At 39.8% G+C, this 17,875-nt stretch overlaps 1 protein-coding gene across 1 annotated transcript; it reads left to right on the top strand.

The window, feature by feature from the left end:
- Positions 1–219: 219 nt before the first annotated feature.
- LOC119909499 (transcription factor HIVEP2-like) lies at positions 220–10,468 on the top strand (the record flags this gene model as incomplete). Its single annotated transcript, XM_038727746.1, is given in 9 exon segments — positions 220–225; positions 564–604; positions 1,111–1,286; positions 2,041–2,142; positions 5,554–5,777; positions 5,821–6,428; positions 7,292–7,400; positions 8,810–8,923; positions 9,667–10,468. Coding segments are annotated over 9 exon segments (2,182 nt in total), but the record flags the coding sequence as incomplete, so codon positions are not given.
- Between the last annotated feature and the right edge of the window lie 7,407 nt (positions 10,469–17,875).

Genomic DNA, 17,875 nt, shown 5'->3' with positions numbered 1-17,875 from the left:
AGAAATGCTAAAGATATGTTTTGAGGTTATTTCATTCTGAGAGCACTTTTTCAAATGTAAAATGTCTCTCTCTTTACATATCAAAATTCTTTAAGAAACATTTCATCCCAAAAAGTTTGTTCATGTTATGGGCTTAAGACTTTTTACATATCAAATATCAATTTTGTATCGACCTAAAAGTTCAGTATCAGGTTTAACCGTAATGTAGTCCCAGCCGCCATGTCGGTGATCGCTTATAGCATTAGATTCATTAATCCATATATGTGCTCATTGGAGATTTAGGGAGGTTCAAATACAAATGTATTCTATTTAAATCTATTTTTGTATTATTTTCAATGGCTTACTGACAAATATATAAGAAACAGGTTTATGAAATAGGCAAATCCCATAAAGGTCCTTCTTCCCTGGGGCATTATTAATCTGCTATTTTATTTTACTCATGTGCTTCTCATTCAGCCTGCAAACTGACCATGACATGTTGTAGCTGCATCATACACCACATGAGTGTTTGAAAAGATGATGAAGCTCTTGTTCTCCCTCTGTATCCATATCCTCCGTTGCAGAACAGTTTATCCTCCTCTCCCACTGTTAAGCAGAGCAGTTGGTAACTTTCTGATGTCAGTTTTTACTCTGGGAATAAAAAGGATTGCATGTTTTTGTCAACACATACAGATGTACTGAATCCAGGATGATTTCCCAGTTTCAGGCCTTTCTTTCTCTGACACTCAGAGTTACATTTAAGCTGAAAATTTCAACCTGCGTCACCAAACATCTGTGACCTAGAGCCTGACATTGAACCTGTGACCTCTCTGTGGAGGATAGAGACACACAGCATCTATGTGGGACAAAAGAGTATACACAACAAAGAAAGTAATATATACGGCATATATTTTTATACAAAGGGGAAATGTAAATGTAAAACCTTCCTCTTTCAGTTTGCAACCTTTGTTGAGGATCCTGCTTTTATCACTAACCAAAATGGAAACATATGAAATGATTTTAATTTATTCCTGTCATTGTACTGTAAAAAAAAAAAAAAAAAATGTATTTCGATGTTACAGAAAAGAAACACATCCCCATACAGTCTTTGTTACCTGCTCTGTCTTCCAGGTACAAATCCAACGAGGACTATGTTTACGTTCGTGGTCGTGGTCGAGGGAAATACATCTGCGAGGAGTGTGGCATCCGCTGTAAGAAACCCAGCATGCTGAAGAAACACATCCGAACGCATACCGACGTCCGGCCGTACGTCTGCAAGTTCTGCAACTTTGCCTTCAAAACGAAAGGTAGGGCTTCTTTCTTCATACTGTTTTTATTTAAGAATCAGAATGTAAGGTCGACACGAATTTGTCAAGGCCTGGAAATTTTATTAGATAGACAGATATTCTGTGTCATGATTCATGATTCAAGTTTTACTATTTAATGGTAGAAAATTACAAATGTTTTATAATCACACGATACATTTGCTCCTTATCAGGGTAGAAAAAAATTTTGATCATCGTGGTGCAACAAAACTTTCTTTAAACACAAAACTAATCATATTTCTTTAGGTGTTAGATTTTTAAAGAAAATTTTTAGTCGAAACAATCGACATTCAAGCTTTATCTGAAGAATAAAATCTTAAGATACAGAACTAAGTGGTTAAATGAATGAATAAAACATGCAGCGAGGTTGTGGTCAAACAGGAAACTCCATCATATCAGTGGTTGAAGATGCTGACTCACTGATATCTGATCTTTAATAAAAAGCCATTATGTGCCTGATAGATTTTCAAACCTTAAACTCCCCCCTTTATGTGCAGTAGATGTATGAGTCCAGACCAGGCTGAGTAATTTTGTCATTAAATTACATTATGTATAAATTATGTATAATTTGTAAATTGTACATGTGTGGCCTTGCTGTTTCTTCCACCGCTTCTATTTCCATTTCAGCCTCTTTCTTTTTCAGGCTTGTGACGATGCAACCAAACAAGCTCTGGTTTCCAGTAAGTCGAAGGGGTCATTAAAATGGTGTGTGTGTGTGTGTGTGTGTGTTTTGTAGGAAACCTGACGAAGCACATGAAGTCTAAAGCTCATATGAAAAAGTGTCTGGAGTTGGGAGTCTCCATGTCTTCTGTTGAGGACAATGAGGCAGATGAAGGAGGTAGGAAAAGCACACGAGAGACTAAAACAGACACACACACTGCAATGACGATCCTGCTGTCTTGTTGAGTGCTGCCTGCAGTGTCTTTGGCTCGGAGCGGTTGTACAGAGACAGTTAGTGTAATGGAAAGCAGAACTAATCCCGACAGCCACGACTCATGTCAAACAACCACACTGGACACACAAGCCCCTAAAAAAGCCTCTCTTATTATATAATCCGAATATTCCCACGAACAATTTTAAAGCCATAATTTTACTTTCCGGCAGTTACTCAGAAATAGCAATAAGTATTCGCCTCACGACCCGGCGGGGTTCATGAGTTTCAGCCAAGAAGTCCACGGTTCCATTAATCAGCTGATATGGAAATAATCTGAAAATTATTACTGGGGAAGATGTTGTGGGCTGAAAGGGATGAATGTGATTTTCCATGAAATATTCTCAAATAATAAATTCTCATCAGCTGTCTCAGATGAACAGATGAGTGGGGTTTGGTGTCTCGTTAATCTTTCGATGACTTGAAAATGAAGCTGGAAATTTGTGTGACTGATTTTATATTCTTTGGAGTTTTAACAACAACAGCTTCTCCGTCGTCCTTCCAGACTACATTTAGTCTCTAAACTAAATATATTGTGTCAAGGTGACAACAACACTGTCAGTCATCTATTTAGATTTTATTCATTAAAGTTGAAATCACTGGATGAAGTGTGCTCTAACAATAGCTGTCATGGTATGACATCTGACAAGAGTGACTAAAAAGGTAACAGAATGTCACCATGTAGCATTCTGCCTCATCAATAATAGTATTAGTGGCTATTAATAAAAGATTTAATTAGTTAATTGAATTTTGAAATTTAGGATTTACTATGCCACATCTCTTTGTGGTTCTCTACATCTCTTCTTCGTGTTGCAGTGCAGCATTTCAGCTAGTGAATATAAATATAATAGTGAAAATTTAGGAATGACAAGATAATTAATTATGCAGATTTACCAGTTTCTTTCATTTCACCTTATCATTTGTTCCAGCTCGTCATTGAAGCCACATGATGTTTACACTTAGTATAACATACAAACCCAAGACTCCTTTCCATCAAAGGGAAATATTTTAAATCATTTTATATTTAGTATCTCTTTAAAGTGTTACACTTCAGTGGGTTTAAACAAAGTTTGGCCAAAGAACGTGAATTTTATGGACTTACCTATTAGTAAGAATTATATTACATCATAACTCTGACTTTTATTAACTTTGGTCTTTATAATTTAATCTGTTTATTTGTTGCCATAGGTTTATAGTACTGGTTTACTGTACTGGTGAAATTGATCTATGCCATACAGAAAAAGTACAGCCTGTAAATGTACCAAAGAGACTGAGAAAAAATGGAAGAAACCTGTAACATATTTTCACTTTATTGACTGTACTATAGTATATGTTACAAGAATGAATCAGAAGTTCATTCAGTAATTTACTTGTGAAAAAAAGAAGTTCCTGACATTTCAGTGCTGCAATACATTTTTTTCAGTTGTTTACATAGTTAACACTGGTACCTGAGACCCAGTGACCACAGTCTGTAATTGATGTACCATCCCCTTGAACCAGTTCTGCTAAAATATAAGCACATTTCTTGCTTTACACTCAGCTTGCAGTTTTACAGTAGAACCACATTCAAAACATTACACATATTTCTCTAAAACATAAAATGGATGTAAATGTTCTGCAAAGATTTTCTATATATCTGTCCAGCTACAGCAAAATTCTGGAAATTTGCAAACATTTTGTTTTGAACGTGTTTTGAACAGTTTTGGACACAGTGTGTTAGCATTTTAAAAATGTGCTGCAGATATATAGAGTTTTGCAGGTGGTGAAGTAGGAATGGGAAAAGAGTTCATGGATTTTGGAGATAGTGGTCATTGAATGCATTTTGTGTGAAAGCAATGAAAAATGATTCACAGCTTGGTCCACATACACTTCTGTTTCGCTGACCGTGTGAAGAGTTTTGACAATGTGACTTCAGTTTTGACCAATGCAGGTTAGCAATTGAAAAAAACTGTAAGTGGTTTCCTGTAATGTAGGTGATATATATCAGTGAAGCATACTTTACAGTTTAAAAGTCTGTCTGGATAATTTTCCAAAATGTAAATATGATATCTTTCAATGCTCACAGGGCACAAATTTAACTTTGTTTCATTTGCATTGGGTGCTGGATTCCCAGTTAACACGCACAGTCTCATATTACCTGTCAGCAGATGGAGGTTGGTTAGACAAACACGGCTCGTGCTTGTTTGGGTGGATGAACTAAGCCATTAACATCATATTGTACCAACATCTGACTGGTAGCTCGTGGTAATTTTCCACCATGTAAACCACCGAATTACATTTTACTTCAATTGACTCTGTGTGTGTGTGTGTATACGTGTGCGTGTTGGCTCTGCATTTAATTGGGATACAAACCGACATACACACACACACTCAAAGGGGTTTTTGGGAAAGAGAGAGCTACAAAAAGTCAGTCAGTGAGTCGTTGAGACATAAACATTTGTGGTTTGTGAAAAACTGTTGTATATAAGAGACTAACTGGAAAAGTATCCCAGTGTTAGTGGATCTGATTTCCCCTCATAGCTGTCGGCTAAATACAATTTATTAACTCCATAAGGCTGCTGCTGCTCCACGCTGCTTCTGGAGGAGCTCCAGGAGAACCTAATAAAAATTTTCATATGAATAGTTTTAGACTTTGATTTCTGGGCAGATGAAACCATCTAAAAACTCAGAACAGGTCAGCATTAGTGTGCATCTCTATCAACTTTGACTCTTTAATAGTAGCAACAACAAACAAACAAACTTTCATTCCCATGGTCCCCTTTCTTTTCAGCTTCACTGAGTTATCAGCCAATCAGCTACATTTTATAACAAAGTGAGTGTCAAAGTGATGGTTGGTTACCTGCCAACAGCAACTTTGCAGCTACTGTACAATAAGATCTTGCCAGCATTTGGCTGGAGGCCATCCTGCAGAAAAACCAAAGTGTTGAGGGTTTTTTCTCAAATAACTTAGTTTTATTGTTTTATATTTTATTGGTTTGAGCTGATGGGAATGTGGTTTCAGTGGTGTTTTGTTTCACATCTAAACTCTTTCTGTTACCACATATTAATACAGTTTCTTTCTCTCCACTTATCTTTCTGTTCTTCTTTATTTTATATTTCCTCCCTTCATCTTCTGCTTCATCTTTACTTTCTCTTCCTGTATCTCCTCCTCTTCTACCTCTTCTTCTTCTTTATACTATCCTCTTTCCTCTACTTTGTTTTTTTACTCTTCTTCCTTATCTGCTTTACCTCTTCTTTTCTTCTTCTTTTTTTCCTCTTCCTTGTCTTGTTCCTCTTCTCCATATCCTCCTGCTCCTCTTCTTCCTCCTCCTCCTATAGATGTTGGAGATGAAGGCCAGAGGTCTGAAAAGATGTCCAGAGGTGCCATGGCCAACCACCAGTTCTCAGATGCAGACGACTCTGATGGTGGAGAGGAAGACGGCGATGAGGTGGATGATGAAGAAGACGAAGAGGATGACTATGATGGCGACTCCACTCCAAAGACCCGTTCACGCTCCACCAGCCCGCAGCCTTACAGCCTGCCCTCCATGTCAATCACAGCTGTGGCCTCTTCCCACCCTGCTCCTCACCTTTCTCATCATCCAGCGTCTGACCTCCTCGGCAACACCAACAAGCCTCCGCTGTTTGGCTACTTCACCACCGTGCCGAGTATCCAGATCACACCGCAGGCTCCGCCCAGTGACCCGGCCGGGAGGGAGCGCAGTCAGGCAGTACCAGCGAAGCCTGCAGCGGGCGCTGGGTGGCAAGCTACTGGTTCCACCCTCCTCCTCCATGGATGAAGACCTCCCCGTCCCCTCCCCAGACCTCTCCTCCCCCTCCTCCCGCCTGTCCTCGCCCGGGCTGGACCACTCCGGCTGCCCGTCCCCCATCTCTCCTTCATCCTCACCTTCAGCCCACCGATACCTCTCCCCACGCCGCGACCTCTCGCCCCACGCCGGACACCTCTCACCCCGGCGGGACATCTCTCCTCTGCGTCACATCTCCCCCAAGAGGGACCTGGGGGTATCAGGGGGATACAGACGAGACCTCTCCCCCAGGAGGGGACACCTCTCGCTGCTCTCCCCACTCTCTCGGCCTACGTCTCCAGCAGGGAGAGACTACAAGCGCGACCTTTCACCACGAGGCCGCCACAAAGGGATGATCCGGCCTGTTTCTCCTCGCCGAGGGCTCCACCAACATCTCCACCACCAGAGGTGAGTCGAGAGGAGGATGACCCGAGTAAGGTTTTATTACGTCTATGTGAGTAGTCAGAAACATCCAAGTGCAAGTATAGTTAGTTAGAGTTCTTGTTGTTCTCATTATTCTTCAATTCACTAGAGTAGCAAGGCAAAACACTTTGGCTTTTGCTATTCAAAGTGTCCAAGCTCAATTATTGTCACAGTCCAACCTCATCTAAACAGGTACTGTGGGTAGAATCACATAGAACTTATTTTAAAAAACAAGCACTGACATAAAAATAGGGCAGAAAGAAGCATATTTTAAAGGAAAAGGTGCAGCAATACATCTAAATATACAAACAATGCATTACTTTTACATGTACGGCAATTATTTTACAGTGTTCAACGAAGGTTAAAATGAAGGGCAACTGGACTTGGTTGAAGCTACTGGAAGACGTTTCGTCCCTCATCCAAAGGACTTCTTCAGTTCTGACTGACTGGCAGGGAAACTCAGCTATTTAACCTCAGTGGGGTCGTTATCTCGGGTCATCGATACCGCTGGTTCGTTAGTACTACTTACTAACTAACTAACTTATTACTTATTACTAACGAACCAGCGGTATCGATGACCCGAGATAACGACCCCACTGAGGTTAAATAGCTGAGTTTCCCTGCCAGTCAGTCAGAACTGAAGAAGTCCTTTGGATGAGGGACGAAACGTCTTCCAGTAGCTTCAACCAAGTCCAGTTGCCCTTCATTTTAACCTTCGTTGGATAACTACGACCTGGATGACTGAGAATCTTCATAGACATATTTTACAGTGTGTTACTGAGATTGGATGAAAGTTTTGTACTTGATGAATTTTTAATGTGAAATTTCTTCTTGCTTGTGACTACCAGCCAGCAGAGTGGATTGCGGGGCCTCAGGGCAGGTCACCAGGCCGGGGTGTTGGGTCAGGCAGAGCTGGACCCTCTGGGATGTCGCAGAGGCAGCGCAGAGATGGAGACGGTAAGAGTCCATAAAACTTTACAAATTATTCTCTGTTGTCGAGTCTGAATAAGTTTACTCGGCTGTATTCTCTTCTGCTTTATTTGTCTGTATGGTATTTTTATTCGTCTTTGTTCTTTACAGTATAATGTGTTAGCTAACTTTTCTCTTAACTCTTTTTTGGGTCAAGTACTATCATGTAAGTTTTTGGTTTATACTGTAGGATTTAACATATTTAAATCTTCACCAGGCAACTCTGCACTTTGGCTCACTCAAGTGGTAGCATGACATAAATGAATATTTGCATTTTTTGGAAAGACCTCATCTTCGTGTCATAGAGTTATGCTTGAGTAGGACAAAGAAAGACAACATTTAGCAGCAGTTAATCCACGTTTCCCTGAACAGAGCGCTCACTTGCTAGAGTTTAAGTTTTACATTTAACGTTTAATTTGTGTTTTTTAGCAGAGATGGCCCTTCTCACTGTTGCCAGACCACTTTATGTACTTTAAGATGATAAAATTGGTGTAGTTTTGATAATAGGGAACATTTATTACAAAAAATAAGGTCTTGTTTAGAACATTTGCCTCCCTAAACACTGCGAATAGAGTACTTTAATATTTAGGTGCTTCACTGTGATTTACTAAACTTTCTGCTGTTCAGTCTGTGGTCCGATGTGGTAAACCTAAAGTAGAAATGTGGGAGATGGAGGAAAAGGACAGAAAGACGAGAAAAGGGGGGAGCAGAGGAAGACAGAAAAAAAGAAACTCTCAGAGACAAAACAGGGAGAAGAAAACTGTCTGGCAGACTGAGCAGAAACATTCAGAGAGGATGAGGGAATGAAGAGCGAATCAGATAGACTGAGTGTGTTAGAGAGAGGGATGATTGAAGATAGGGCTGCTGGGTTTTGGTGGTAATGGGATCTTGGCTGGCGGTGGTGTGGTTAATAACGCGGCTGTTTTTCTTCTTAAGGGCCCTACTTCAAACTCTGGCTTCTGCTGCTGGTCCCACTTAAACAAAGCGTGAAGCAGAGAGTGAGACTGGCTCGGCTTTGATAGCCAAGCGTTCTCCAAATGATAGATTAATGTTTTAACAGCCATTATTCAGGCACAAGATGTTTGACTGAGACTTTACGCTTTGTGTTTGTTATTTTTACCAACACCTGCTCTCAAGCACTACCACACATTTATGTTTCTGAGCTATTCATCAAGGCATATTAATTTATTTAGTCAGATAATATTTGGTTTTACATTCCGCAGCCTCAAATGTGTGTTTATTGTACCTAGTACTGTCCAATGAGTTTGTGTATTTCTGTTGTGGGTTTTTGCCATAACATTTAAATAAAAATCAGGTGGTAGAAGACAATTTCGAATCAACGGTTCATGATTATGTCTACAGCATCGTTTCATGTTTGTCTCCTGTTGTGTTTCCAGGAACATCGTCAGGGTTCAAAGTCCCCAGGGGAACAGGACCAGAGCCGCAGTAACCAGTGCAGCCCACCTCACCAAGTCTTGTTCAGTCACCTTCCTCTCCATTCTCAACTCCAGGTATCTTCTATCTATCTTCTTTTTACCTTGATATATTGTTTTATTTGAATATTGTTTATTAATTTAATATATAATATATATTATTTTGTACATTTAATTTTAAGGTAATTTCTTTAAAATTATATTTTTCAGTTTTTATTTTGTATTTATGATATTTTGCATTTTATATATATTTTTACTTTTTACTTTCTTATATTTTCTATATCTTATATTTCTTTAATCTTTTATTTTATTTTTATATTTTAGGCAATTTATTCCATAATATTTTCATTATTTAATTATTTTATATACATTTAAATATATAAATGTTAAATGTTATAAAGAAAGACAGCTGTGTTTGAAAAATACACTTTATTACTTATTTATATCAGCACCATAAGACTCCCAATAACATAAACCCATTGGTTCCTACTGATGACAGAAATCTATTATTGGAATATGGTTTAATTTAAAAAAAAAAAAAAAGCTCAGTAATTTATTTTCTCAAACAGCTGATCTCTTTATATTACTTAACCAGGAGGAAATAGTGAATTTGTTGGGGACTATTTTCAGCGGTTGAATCCACATGTGGTTCTCTAGTGAGTGTTTGGGGCAGCAGGATGGTGTATGTGGGACTGAGTCAGAATAAACTACTCATGGTGATGAAGGAACATGTGACCCAGTGCAGCAGTGAGGCTCACTGATGAGTTATTTGGACAACAAAGGACCTTTACATGTGATTCAAAGTGAAATTTTCATTTCAGGTGCGTTCGCCGTTCCCAATGATCCCCATCGGAGGGATCCAGATGGTGCACTCCGTCCCTACGTCCATCACCACCCCTCTGGCCCAGCAGGGGGCGCAGCAGGTCACATCCCGCCTGGTGCTGCAGAAGAGTACATCAGAGGACTCCAACACCAGCGAGTCCACTGGCCCTCATTTCGCCTCCTTCACTGAGAGGGGAGTTCGAGGAGGAGGAGTAGCAGGAGCAGGTGAGAGGCTGAGGGAGTTGAACTCACCTCAACCCTCATCGCAGGAGAGGGAAGGAGGAGGAGTGAGGCATGAGCAGGAAGAGAGCATCCACACCTGCACCAAAGCCATTGCCTCGCTGTGCATCGACTCGGAGGAGCTCGCCGAGAGAGGAGGTAGAGGGGATAAAGGAAAAGATGGAGGCAGAGCTTCTTCCTCCTCTTCCTCTCCTTCTGCGTTGTCCCCCAACTCCCAGCAACAGCAGCGCTCGCCATCCATCTCCATGTCGCCGCCATCTCCTCACCCCTCACCATCTCCTCCACAAGGTCCCGGGATTCAGCACTTTAGCGGCCTGGAGCTCAGGCCCCCTTACCCATCAATCCCCGCCTCCCCTCACTCCTCTTCCTCCTCCTCCTCCTCCTCGCATCCTCCCAGCCCCGCATCTGAAACCCTCCAGCCTCCAACAGCGTCCAAACCTCTCCATCTGGAGAGAGAGAGGGAGGTAGAAAGCAAAAAGAAGCAAAGATGTGTCGTAGGGCTGCAGAAGAACAAGAGGAGCAGAAACGATGGACGATCGTTTTTTTTGTTTGTTTGTTTTTGGATAATAGGAAGGGATGAAGTGCAACAGAGAGAGAAAATACTTTTGCACACTTTACACACATATTCTTCTACTTCAGTTTATATACATACACACTCTCTCTCTCACACAAACACACACACACAAACACAATGCATACAAAAATAAACAGCTCTTGTCAAAAAAAAAGACTAAAACACAAATGGACAGTTTGCAGTTTTAAAGTCTGTGTACAGCATGCCTGCTCTAACCAGGGCCTGCTCTCAGAAACTTTCTTATTTAAAGACTTTAAAGAGGATCTGCATACGGTTACACATGTACGTTAACTCCTACCAACACATGAGCCAGACCAAAATCTGCTATAAAAAAAGGACACTGGTTAAGCGGTACTTAAAAAAGAAAAAAAAGGAAATCAGACAGCTATGTGTGTGCCTTTTCTTTAATCTTTTGTTTGTTTGTTTGTTTGTTTTGCTTATATTCTTATAAGCAAACAAAACAGGAAGGAGGTAAATGTAAATACAATACTATCACGTTTTGCGTATCAGCTTGTAATAAATGCAAACCCCCCTTCCTCCTCCTTCTCCTCCTCCTCCCCCACCTCCTGTGTTTCTTTTGTTCTTTGGACACCTTAAAGTCTCGACAAGCGATGTGAAGTTATGAATATTACTATTACGTACGGTTGCACTAAAACATATTTTTATATGAGTGAAATTTTAAAAATGGCTTTTTTTGTGTACAGCAGCAATTCTATAATACTATTTATTATTGTTACCATGTTTCATAAATTGTAAATTTTTTCTTAAATGTCGTGGATGCCTTTTTCTATGTCAAGCATGGGGTTTTTGCTATCGCTTACATTAGGGCGAGGATATGTACACTGTAATATGGCTTTATATGTTAGACCTATTTATATACGTCTAAGTGAGCCTCCTCTGCTTGGAGGTATATACACATAGAAGTAAGATTTACCAGAATATTTACCCAGCATATGAATACATACAGTATATAAAATCTATCAACCTGTCTGTCTGTCTGTCTGTCTGTCTATCTATCTATCCGCACTTAACATTTAGAATGACATCCACATTAAGGTTACGGTAGTTTGCTTGTACATTTTCTCTGCTGCTCTTAGCCTGTCCCTGGTTGTGATTTTTCTTGTTTTGTTTTGGGTTTTTTTTACATACTTTCGTGGTATTATTTCTTGTTTTGATTTTTATGAGGCATAGATTTGCTCTTAGCATTAAGTGAATGAACATGCCTTCTTGCACCGTGGCATTCTGCTTAACTGTTGTTAATTTTAAAGCCCACCGCACACACAGACACACACACACACACACACTCCTCCCCAACAGCGCCTCCATCAGCGTTTGAGACAAATATTGAAGGAGGTAGCTCCACATTATGAAAAACAACTTTGCTTGAATGAATACAGTTTTATTTGTCGGATACCTGAACGGGGAAAACATTCCAGTCCATGTAAATATTCAGTCAACTCCCCTAAACACATATACATTTTCCTTTTTTTGGCATTGACGCACACGTGGCCATGGCAATCAACCCACGAGACTCTTATTTAATGGTTTTACTTCTGGGGACACGTACACAAACACATACACCAAACTCTCTGACAAATGCACCTTATATTTCTTAGGATCTCTGCTATGAAAGTCCCAGCACTCTAGTCAGTTTCTTTTTTGCTGCAAACATTGATTGAAATGGAAAGTGTTTAGGAGGAGAACTGCTCTGCGCTCTGAACCCCAAAATTGTCTGGAAAAAAATGATAATAATAATAATAATACAGTTAACAGGCGTGATATTGAGGCTTTCTGCACTGCTTTTTTGACCCTTCTGTGACCCCTCTTCCTCTCCTGGATACTCTTTGTGTAGCTAAGCAATATTTAGCCAAAACTCTGCTCACCAGCAGGGAGTGTATTTGTTGCAAGGCAACAATTAGTGTACTTAAAAATCCTAAAACCAGGAGAAGAAGGAAGCAGTTGGGGGTTGTGGTGATTTCAGTGGCACAACTCTTTTCTCTTTTGACAGTTTTTGGGTGGAGTCGGGCAGGCTGCAATGTGAGTGTGTATCTCTGTATTCTGTATCGGTGTGTATTCGACCAGTATATCCTCTTCTTACGACTTTTTTCTATTTCGATCCTCCCTCTGTTATGTACACTTATCATGACGACAATGATGTCTTTAAAAAAAAAAAATCTCTTTCTCTCTTTCAAAGATATCAAAGCACAAGTCATTGTTTAGAAATGACAACAATACAAAAAAAAAAGGACAAAAAAAAGGTAAACGTGCATATAAAAGGGTAACGTTTGTGATGGTGTTCTGTGGAATTAATACAAATATCATGTATGAACCCAGTTGCAACAAGGAATCGCAGTAGAAGTGGGAAAAAATGGATTGTTGTTTTCAAATAAATATGAATAGTATAATTTGTTCGTCTCTGCTCCTTTTTTTTTACAGCTTCTTGGTGTGTTTAATGATGACAGGATATTTGTCCAAATTCTTTAAATTATGCAAAAAGTACTTATAATACAGTATCTAAATATTTTTTACAGCACTTGTAATAGTACTAAAAGCGCTTTTAATACTACAATAGCGGTGCTATCACAGTAGACTATTAGTAGTGTGTTATTTAAAGACACTATCACTGATTATCTCTAGCACATTTGTCATGGTTTGAGATACTGATGAACTTACCTGGTTGCAACTTGCAGCTGTCCCTCCCAGGGACAAAGCCAATTCCATTTTCTGAAAGAGATACAGGAGTAGGGGTCCTGGGGTGGTTGGTTTAAAAAAAAGCATGTTTAATTCCCAACAATGGTGCTTCTGTTTTGGCTGTTCGCCCCATCAAATGTATTTTGCAGTGTTGGTAGGTGGGAAGCTGGTGAGGGATCATGTAATTGTTACTGCGCAAGGGACGCTAGGTGAAGAGACAGCTGCTGAATTAATGCATATTCATGTCTGAGAGACACAGTGCTTCCTACACTTTCACCACACCATCAACAACAGGAATTCAATAGTAAAGAACACAGACTGTAGTGTGAGGGGACCTGGCCATTCCAAAATTGGAGGGGAAAAAAGGATTTTAAAGAATACATAGGAAAACAATTGCAATTTCCCACCTTGTTTGTATTTTCACACATCATATTCCCAACAGCCTATCGATAGCAAATAAAAAAGTTTGTAAAAGCAGTGAGTTCTATAATTTCAGGTCTAGGACTTTTTGTTTTTTTTGGACCTGCATTTGGTCCCAAACATGTGATTACTTGTCTGTCTGTTGGTCTGCACTGCCAGTGACAGCTGTTGGATTAATTCAAAGTATGTCCACTGCACATTTTTTATAGTTCTTATCTTAGGGTCATTCCAAGTTGAAATGCCAAGTCATGCCTTGGTATGCCTCAGTTGTTTTATGTTGCTCAGTCTGACCCTCTGTCCCTGTTTCCAGACACTTCTCACTTCCCCTGCTCCCTGCATTTCTAGGAGCTCTCCAGACTTTCCACTCTCCATCCATCCACCAGATGCCCTCAGAATTTCCCACCGGTCCCAGTCACCTGACGCCACATCCACCTGCTCACCTGTTCCTTATTCCCCAATCACCACCCACAGTATTTACTAGCCCATTTTCACCTGCTCCTGGCCAGATTGTCAACGTTGATTTTATGCGTTCTTCCCATGCTAGGTTTAATGCCCAACAAAGGTGCTAACTACACTAGGGATGCTAGGTGAAGAGACTGCTGTTGAATCCATGTCTGTGAGACACAGTGCTTCTTCAGTAGTGAAGAACAAAAAAATGTAAAATACACTGGAGGACAAAGCAATTTCCCAATTATTGTTTATATTTTCACACATCATGTCTTTCAAATTCGCTCATATTCTGTCTTGTACCCCCGCTGACTCAGTTGTCAACAGGGACACTATCATATCCACTTAGAGTGTTGAAGGCTAAAGAACATTTTTTGATGTGTTCCCAATAGCCTATTAACAGCAAATAAAAAACTTTGACTGCAAAAGTGAAATGAGTTCTGTCATTTCAGGACTATGACTACTTTTTTTGGACATAGAAAACAAAAGTATTGGTTTTAGTTCAATTTGGAAAAGATCCATCCATCCAGCCAGTATTTCTTTGGATCCCTAATTAATAGCTACTACTTACAGAAATATCGATAGGAACACCAGTGGTAATGACATGGAATAAATAAGGGTAGTAGCTGCAGTAATAGAAGTGTCAGTAGAAGCAGCAGTAATAATTCAAACCCCTTCTAGCACAAACGATCTATTTGAAAATACTCTTTGAAAAAGGTCAGCTAATAAGTCTTCACCACATATGACTCCAGCTGTATTAATTTCTTTATTCAGTTTTCACCCTGTTTCTGTCTGACTCTTATTTCTAATTTTAATGTAGTCCCTGTCATTACCATGTCCCACATATGTCTACCTGTCTACATCTTTGGTGGTGTGTTTTTTTTCTTTTTGTTGACACAACTGGGTTGGTGTCAACTTACATTTATTCTGTCAGTCTGTCCACATGTCGGTGAGTCCCATGGCCTTTGATAGGAGATGATCAAGCCAGTTATTTTGGTCCTGATTAGCGTTTGGAGGAATCACTTTCATCACTAGTTTGTAAGGTGTGAGTGTAGTTTTCATGGTTCAGAGCCGCGAGCATATGGAAATGTCCCCTGAGACTCGTGTTGCTGTTTTGTAGCATGCGTGTGGAACTGCCTTTGTGTCTGTATGTGTAAATGGATCTGTGTGTTTTTTGCATTCATGTGCACAAAAAAAGGTTCATACTAGCCAGTCAATCAAACAATCAATAATTTTGTTAATTCAGTAGTATTAGCAGTAGTATTGAAGAGTGCATGGGCTGTTGCATGGTTGTTGGGCCCCTGACCTACTCACCTCCTCTTCATCTCCTTCACAGACAAACCAATCATCAGAAAACCTATTTATAAAGACAAGAAGAACAAAGAAGCAAGTGGTCTACATCAAACGTGTTGTACAATGACAACGTACACTGTAAAAAAAACAAAATATAACCTTTTTGCTTTCTTCCTGTGTGTCCACAGCGCCCAATACAGTGTTCGAGAAGAATGGCAACTCCTGCAGGGACGAGAGCAGGGGTAGAACAAGTATGTACACATTGCGAACAGTACGCACTCCCCTGCAGAAGACATGGCGTGAGTGACAGCACAGATTGTGCAAAGAGCTTAGGGACCACACCAGCATCTAAACAGAACAAAACGGCATTTGCAGGTAAGATTTAATGTTTTGTGCACCAAATTAGCTAACTAGCCTGACAACTGACATTACCCCCATGTACTTGGTTGCACTTATCCCCTGAGGGTTTATTTGAAATGAAAATGTGCAGGACAAGACATGTGTTCATGTTACATAAGACGGACAAGCAGAAAGGCTAATGTGTTTTGTAGTTCAAGGTTTTGTGCTGTGAGGCAGTGTTGCTGGTAGTGTCAGTGTTAGCTCGATAGAAACGTGACGTTAGTGCTTTAAGCAAATGTGTTTAAATGAAATGATTTAATTGGCTGTATGAAAAGAAGTTCTCCAGCTATGTAGACGAGGAACCACAGGAGAACATGTCATTTTAAAAAACATTAACTTCAGTTGGCCTTTAAATTAGTGAGTTCCTAATTAGAAAGAAAACAAGGAGTCAAGTCATTTTTCAGCCTTTTTTTTTTAAAGCAGACACACATAAATATAAACACGAAAAAACAACAGTGGGGATCACCAGCTCTTAATATATTCTCTGCTGCTTCTGTATTCACATTCCTTATCCCACATTTGAAATAATATGACTTATTATGAAGCATTTCGCAGGCAATAATTATGCACGTTGTCGCTGAACGTATCATTTCACAACTGGGAGTTATTTTGCAAACTCACGCTATCGCCGCCACACTGTCAGAGCCGCAGCCCAACCGACACGGGACAGATCTCTTAGTGCATCCTGGGAAAGCTCTCATTTCTGGTCGGGTGTCACCCAAATCGGCTTGTTTACATGCCTTAATGGTTAGTAGCAAACAGCCTGTGGTTGGACACCTCGTGTGTGTGTGTGTGTGTGTGTGTGTGTGTGTGTGTGTAAAAGGGAATACCACGTTTAGAGCTGTTCCCAGCTGTAATTAACTCTAAAGATAAAGCAGGGTTTTCTCCTTCTGTCAGGTTTTAGGAGATTTCTCTGGATGGTTTAAAAAAATTCTTCTTACAGATGACCCCACATGCAGCACATACAGTATTTAACCTGAACACATAGTTTATATAAACTTTCCACATAATACATTTTTGCCTTTTTCTTTTGAGTTGAGCATCTTACAGTAATTTTACTTCATCTGGCAGTGATTATTGTTATGAACTACTCCAGTTTCAATAATAGCAATATGATTACTGAACAAAAAGTAATTAACCAAATTGCTAACCAAAATTGCAGTAAAATGAAAGTAAACAACCAAAAACTGATTTGTCTTTAAACCATGGTCATAATTTCTTATATTTGCAGAACATGCTGTAGGCTTGGATCAATTTCCAAATAATTTATCTTATTTAAGTCAAGATTGGCTTGGAGTTTATTATGTATTTAAAAATAAGAAAAGTTGGTTGTAATTTGTGCAGAGTGGGATAAAGTTGTTTCCCTACTACAGGTGCCAAATTTATTTTTCCTGGGGGTAGTTTATTCACACACTGTATGAATAACGTTTACAAACTGTGAAAGGCCCCCACATCATCATATTAGCATGATCATTTTATCAATCAAAACAACCAGTTTCTCCACATAAGAACAGATAAACAAATACCAACAACCAAATAAAATAAACCAAAGTAAATGCTTTTACATTGTGTCCCTTCTACTATTTATTGCCCAACATTGCTATTCTCCCCTTTGGGTCATTCCAAGTAGAAATGCTTAAGTCCTGTCAAGCGGGCTGCCTCAGTAGTTTTGATGTTGCTCTGTCTTTCTCCAGCCACTTCTCACTTCCCCCAGATCCTTGCATTTCTTAGATCTCCAGACTTGCCATTCTCCATCCATCCACCAGATGCCCTCAGACATTTTCACCTGTCCCAGTAACCTGACTCCCACATAAACCTGCTCACCTGCTCCTCATTCCGCTAATTACCACCCACAGTATACCAGCCATTTTCACTTACTCTTGGCCAGATTTTCAATGTTGCTTTGATCCTTTGTGTTGTTGCTGCATCGACCCAAATCTGTAGCCTGTGCCTGCCTGGCTGTACCTTTACCTGAAGCATTCCTGTTAACCTGTGGTTTTGCAGCTTTTTCTGTATGGACTTTTGATTCAAAGCATTTATATCACCATTTTGTCTGCATTTGGGCCATTTTCCTTGCTGCCTCGTACACATAAAAGTCAAAATTCAGTTGCAAGTTAGATTTTGTCAAATCAAGGTTAGTCACA

This window comes from Micropterus salmoides, unplaced genomic scaffold (genome assembly GCF_014851395.1).
Source record: "Micropterus salmoides isolate LMB-PRFRI ecotype aquatic unplaced genomic scaffold, ASM1485139v1 Ms_hic_scaffold_18, whole genome shotgun sequence".
NCBI classification, from domain to species: Eukaryota; Metazoa; Chordata; class Actinopteri; order Centrarchiformes; family Centrarchidae; genus Micropterus; species Micropterus salmoides.
The sequence above is the reverse complement of the archived record's forward strand: the minus strand, read 5'-3'. Positions and strand labels throughout refer to the sequence as shown.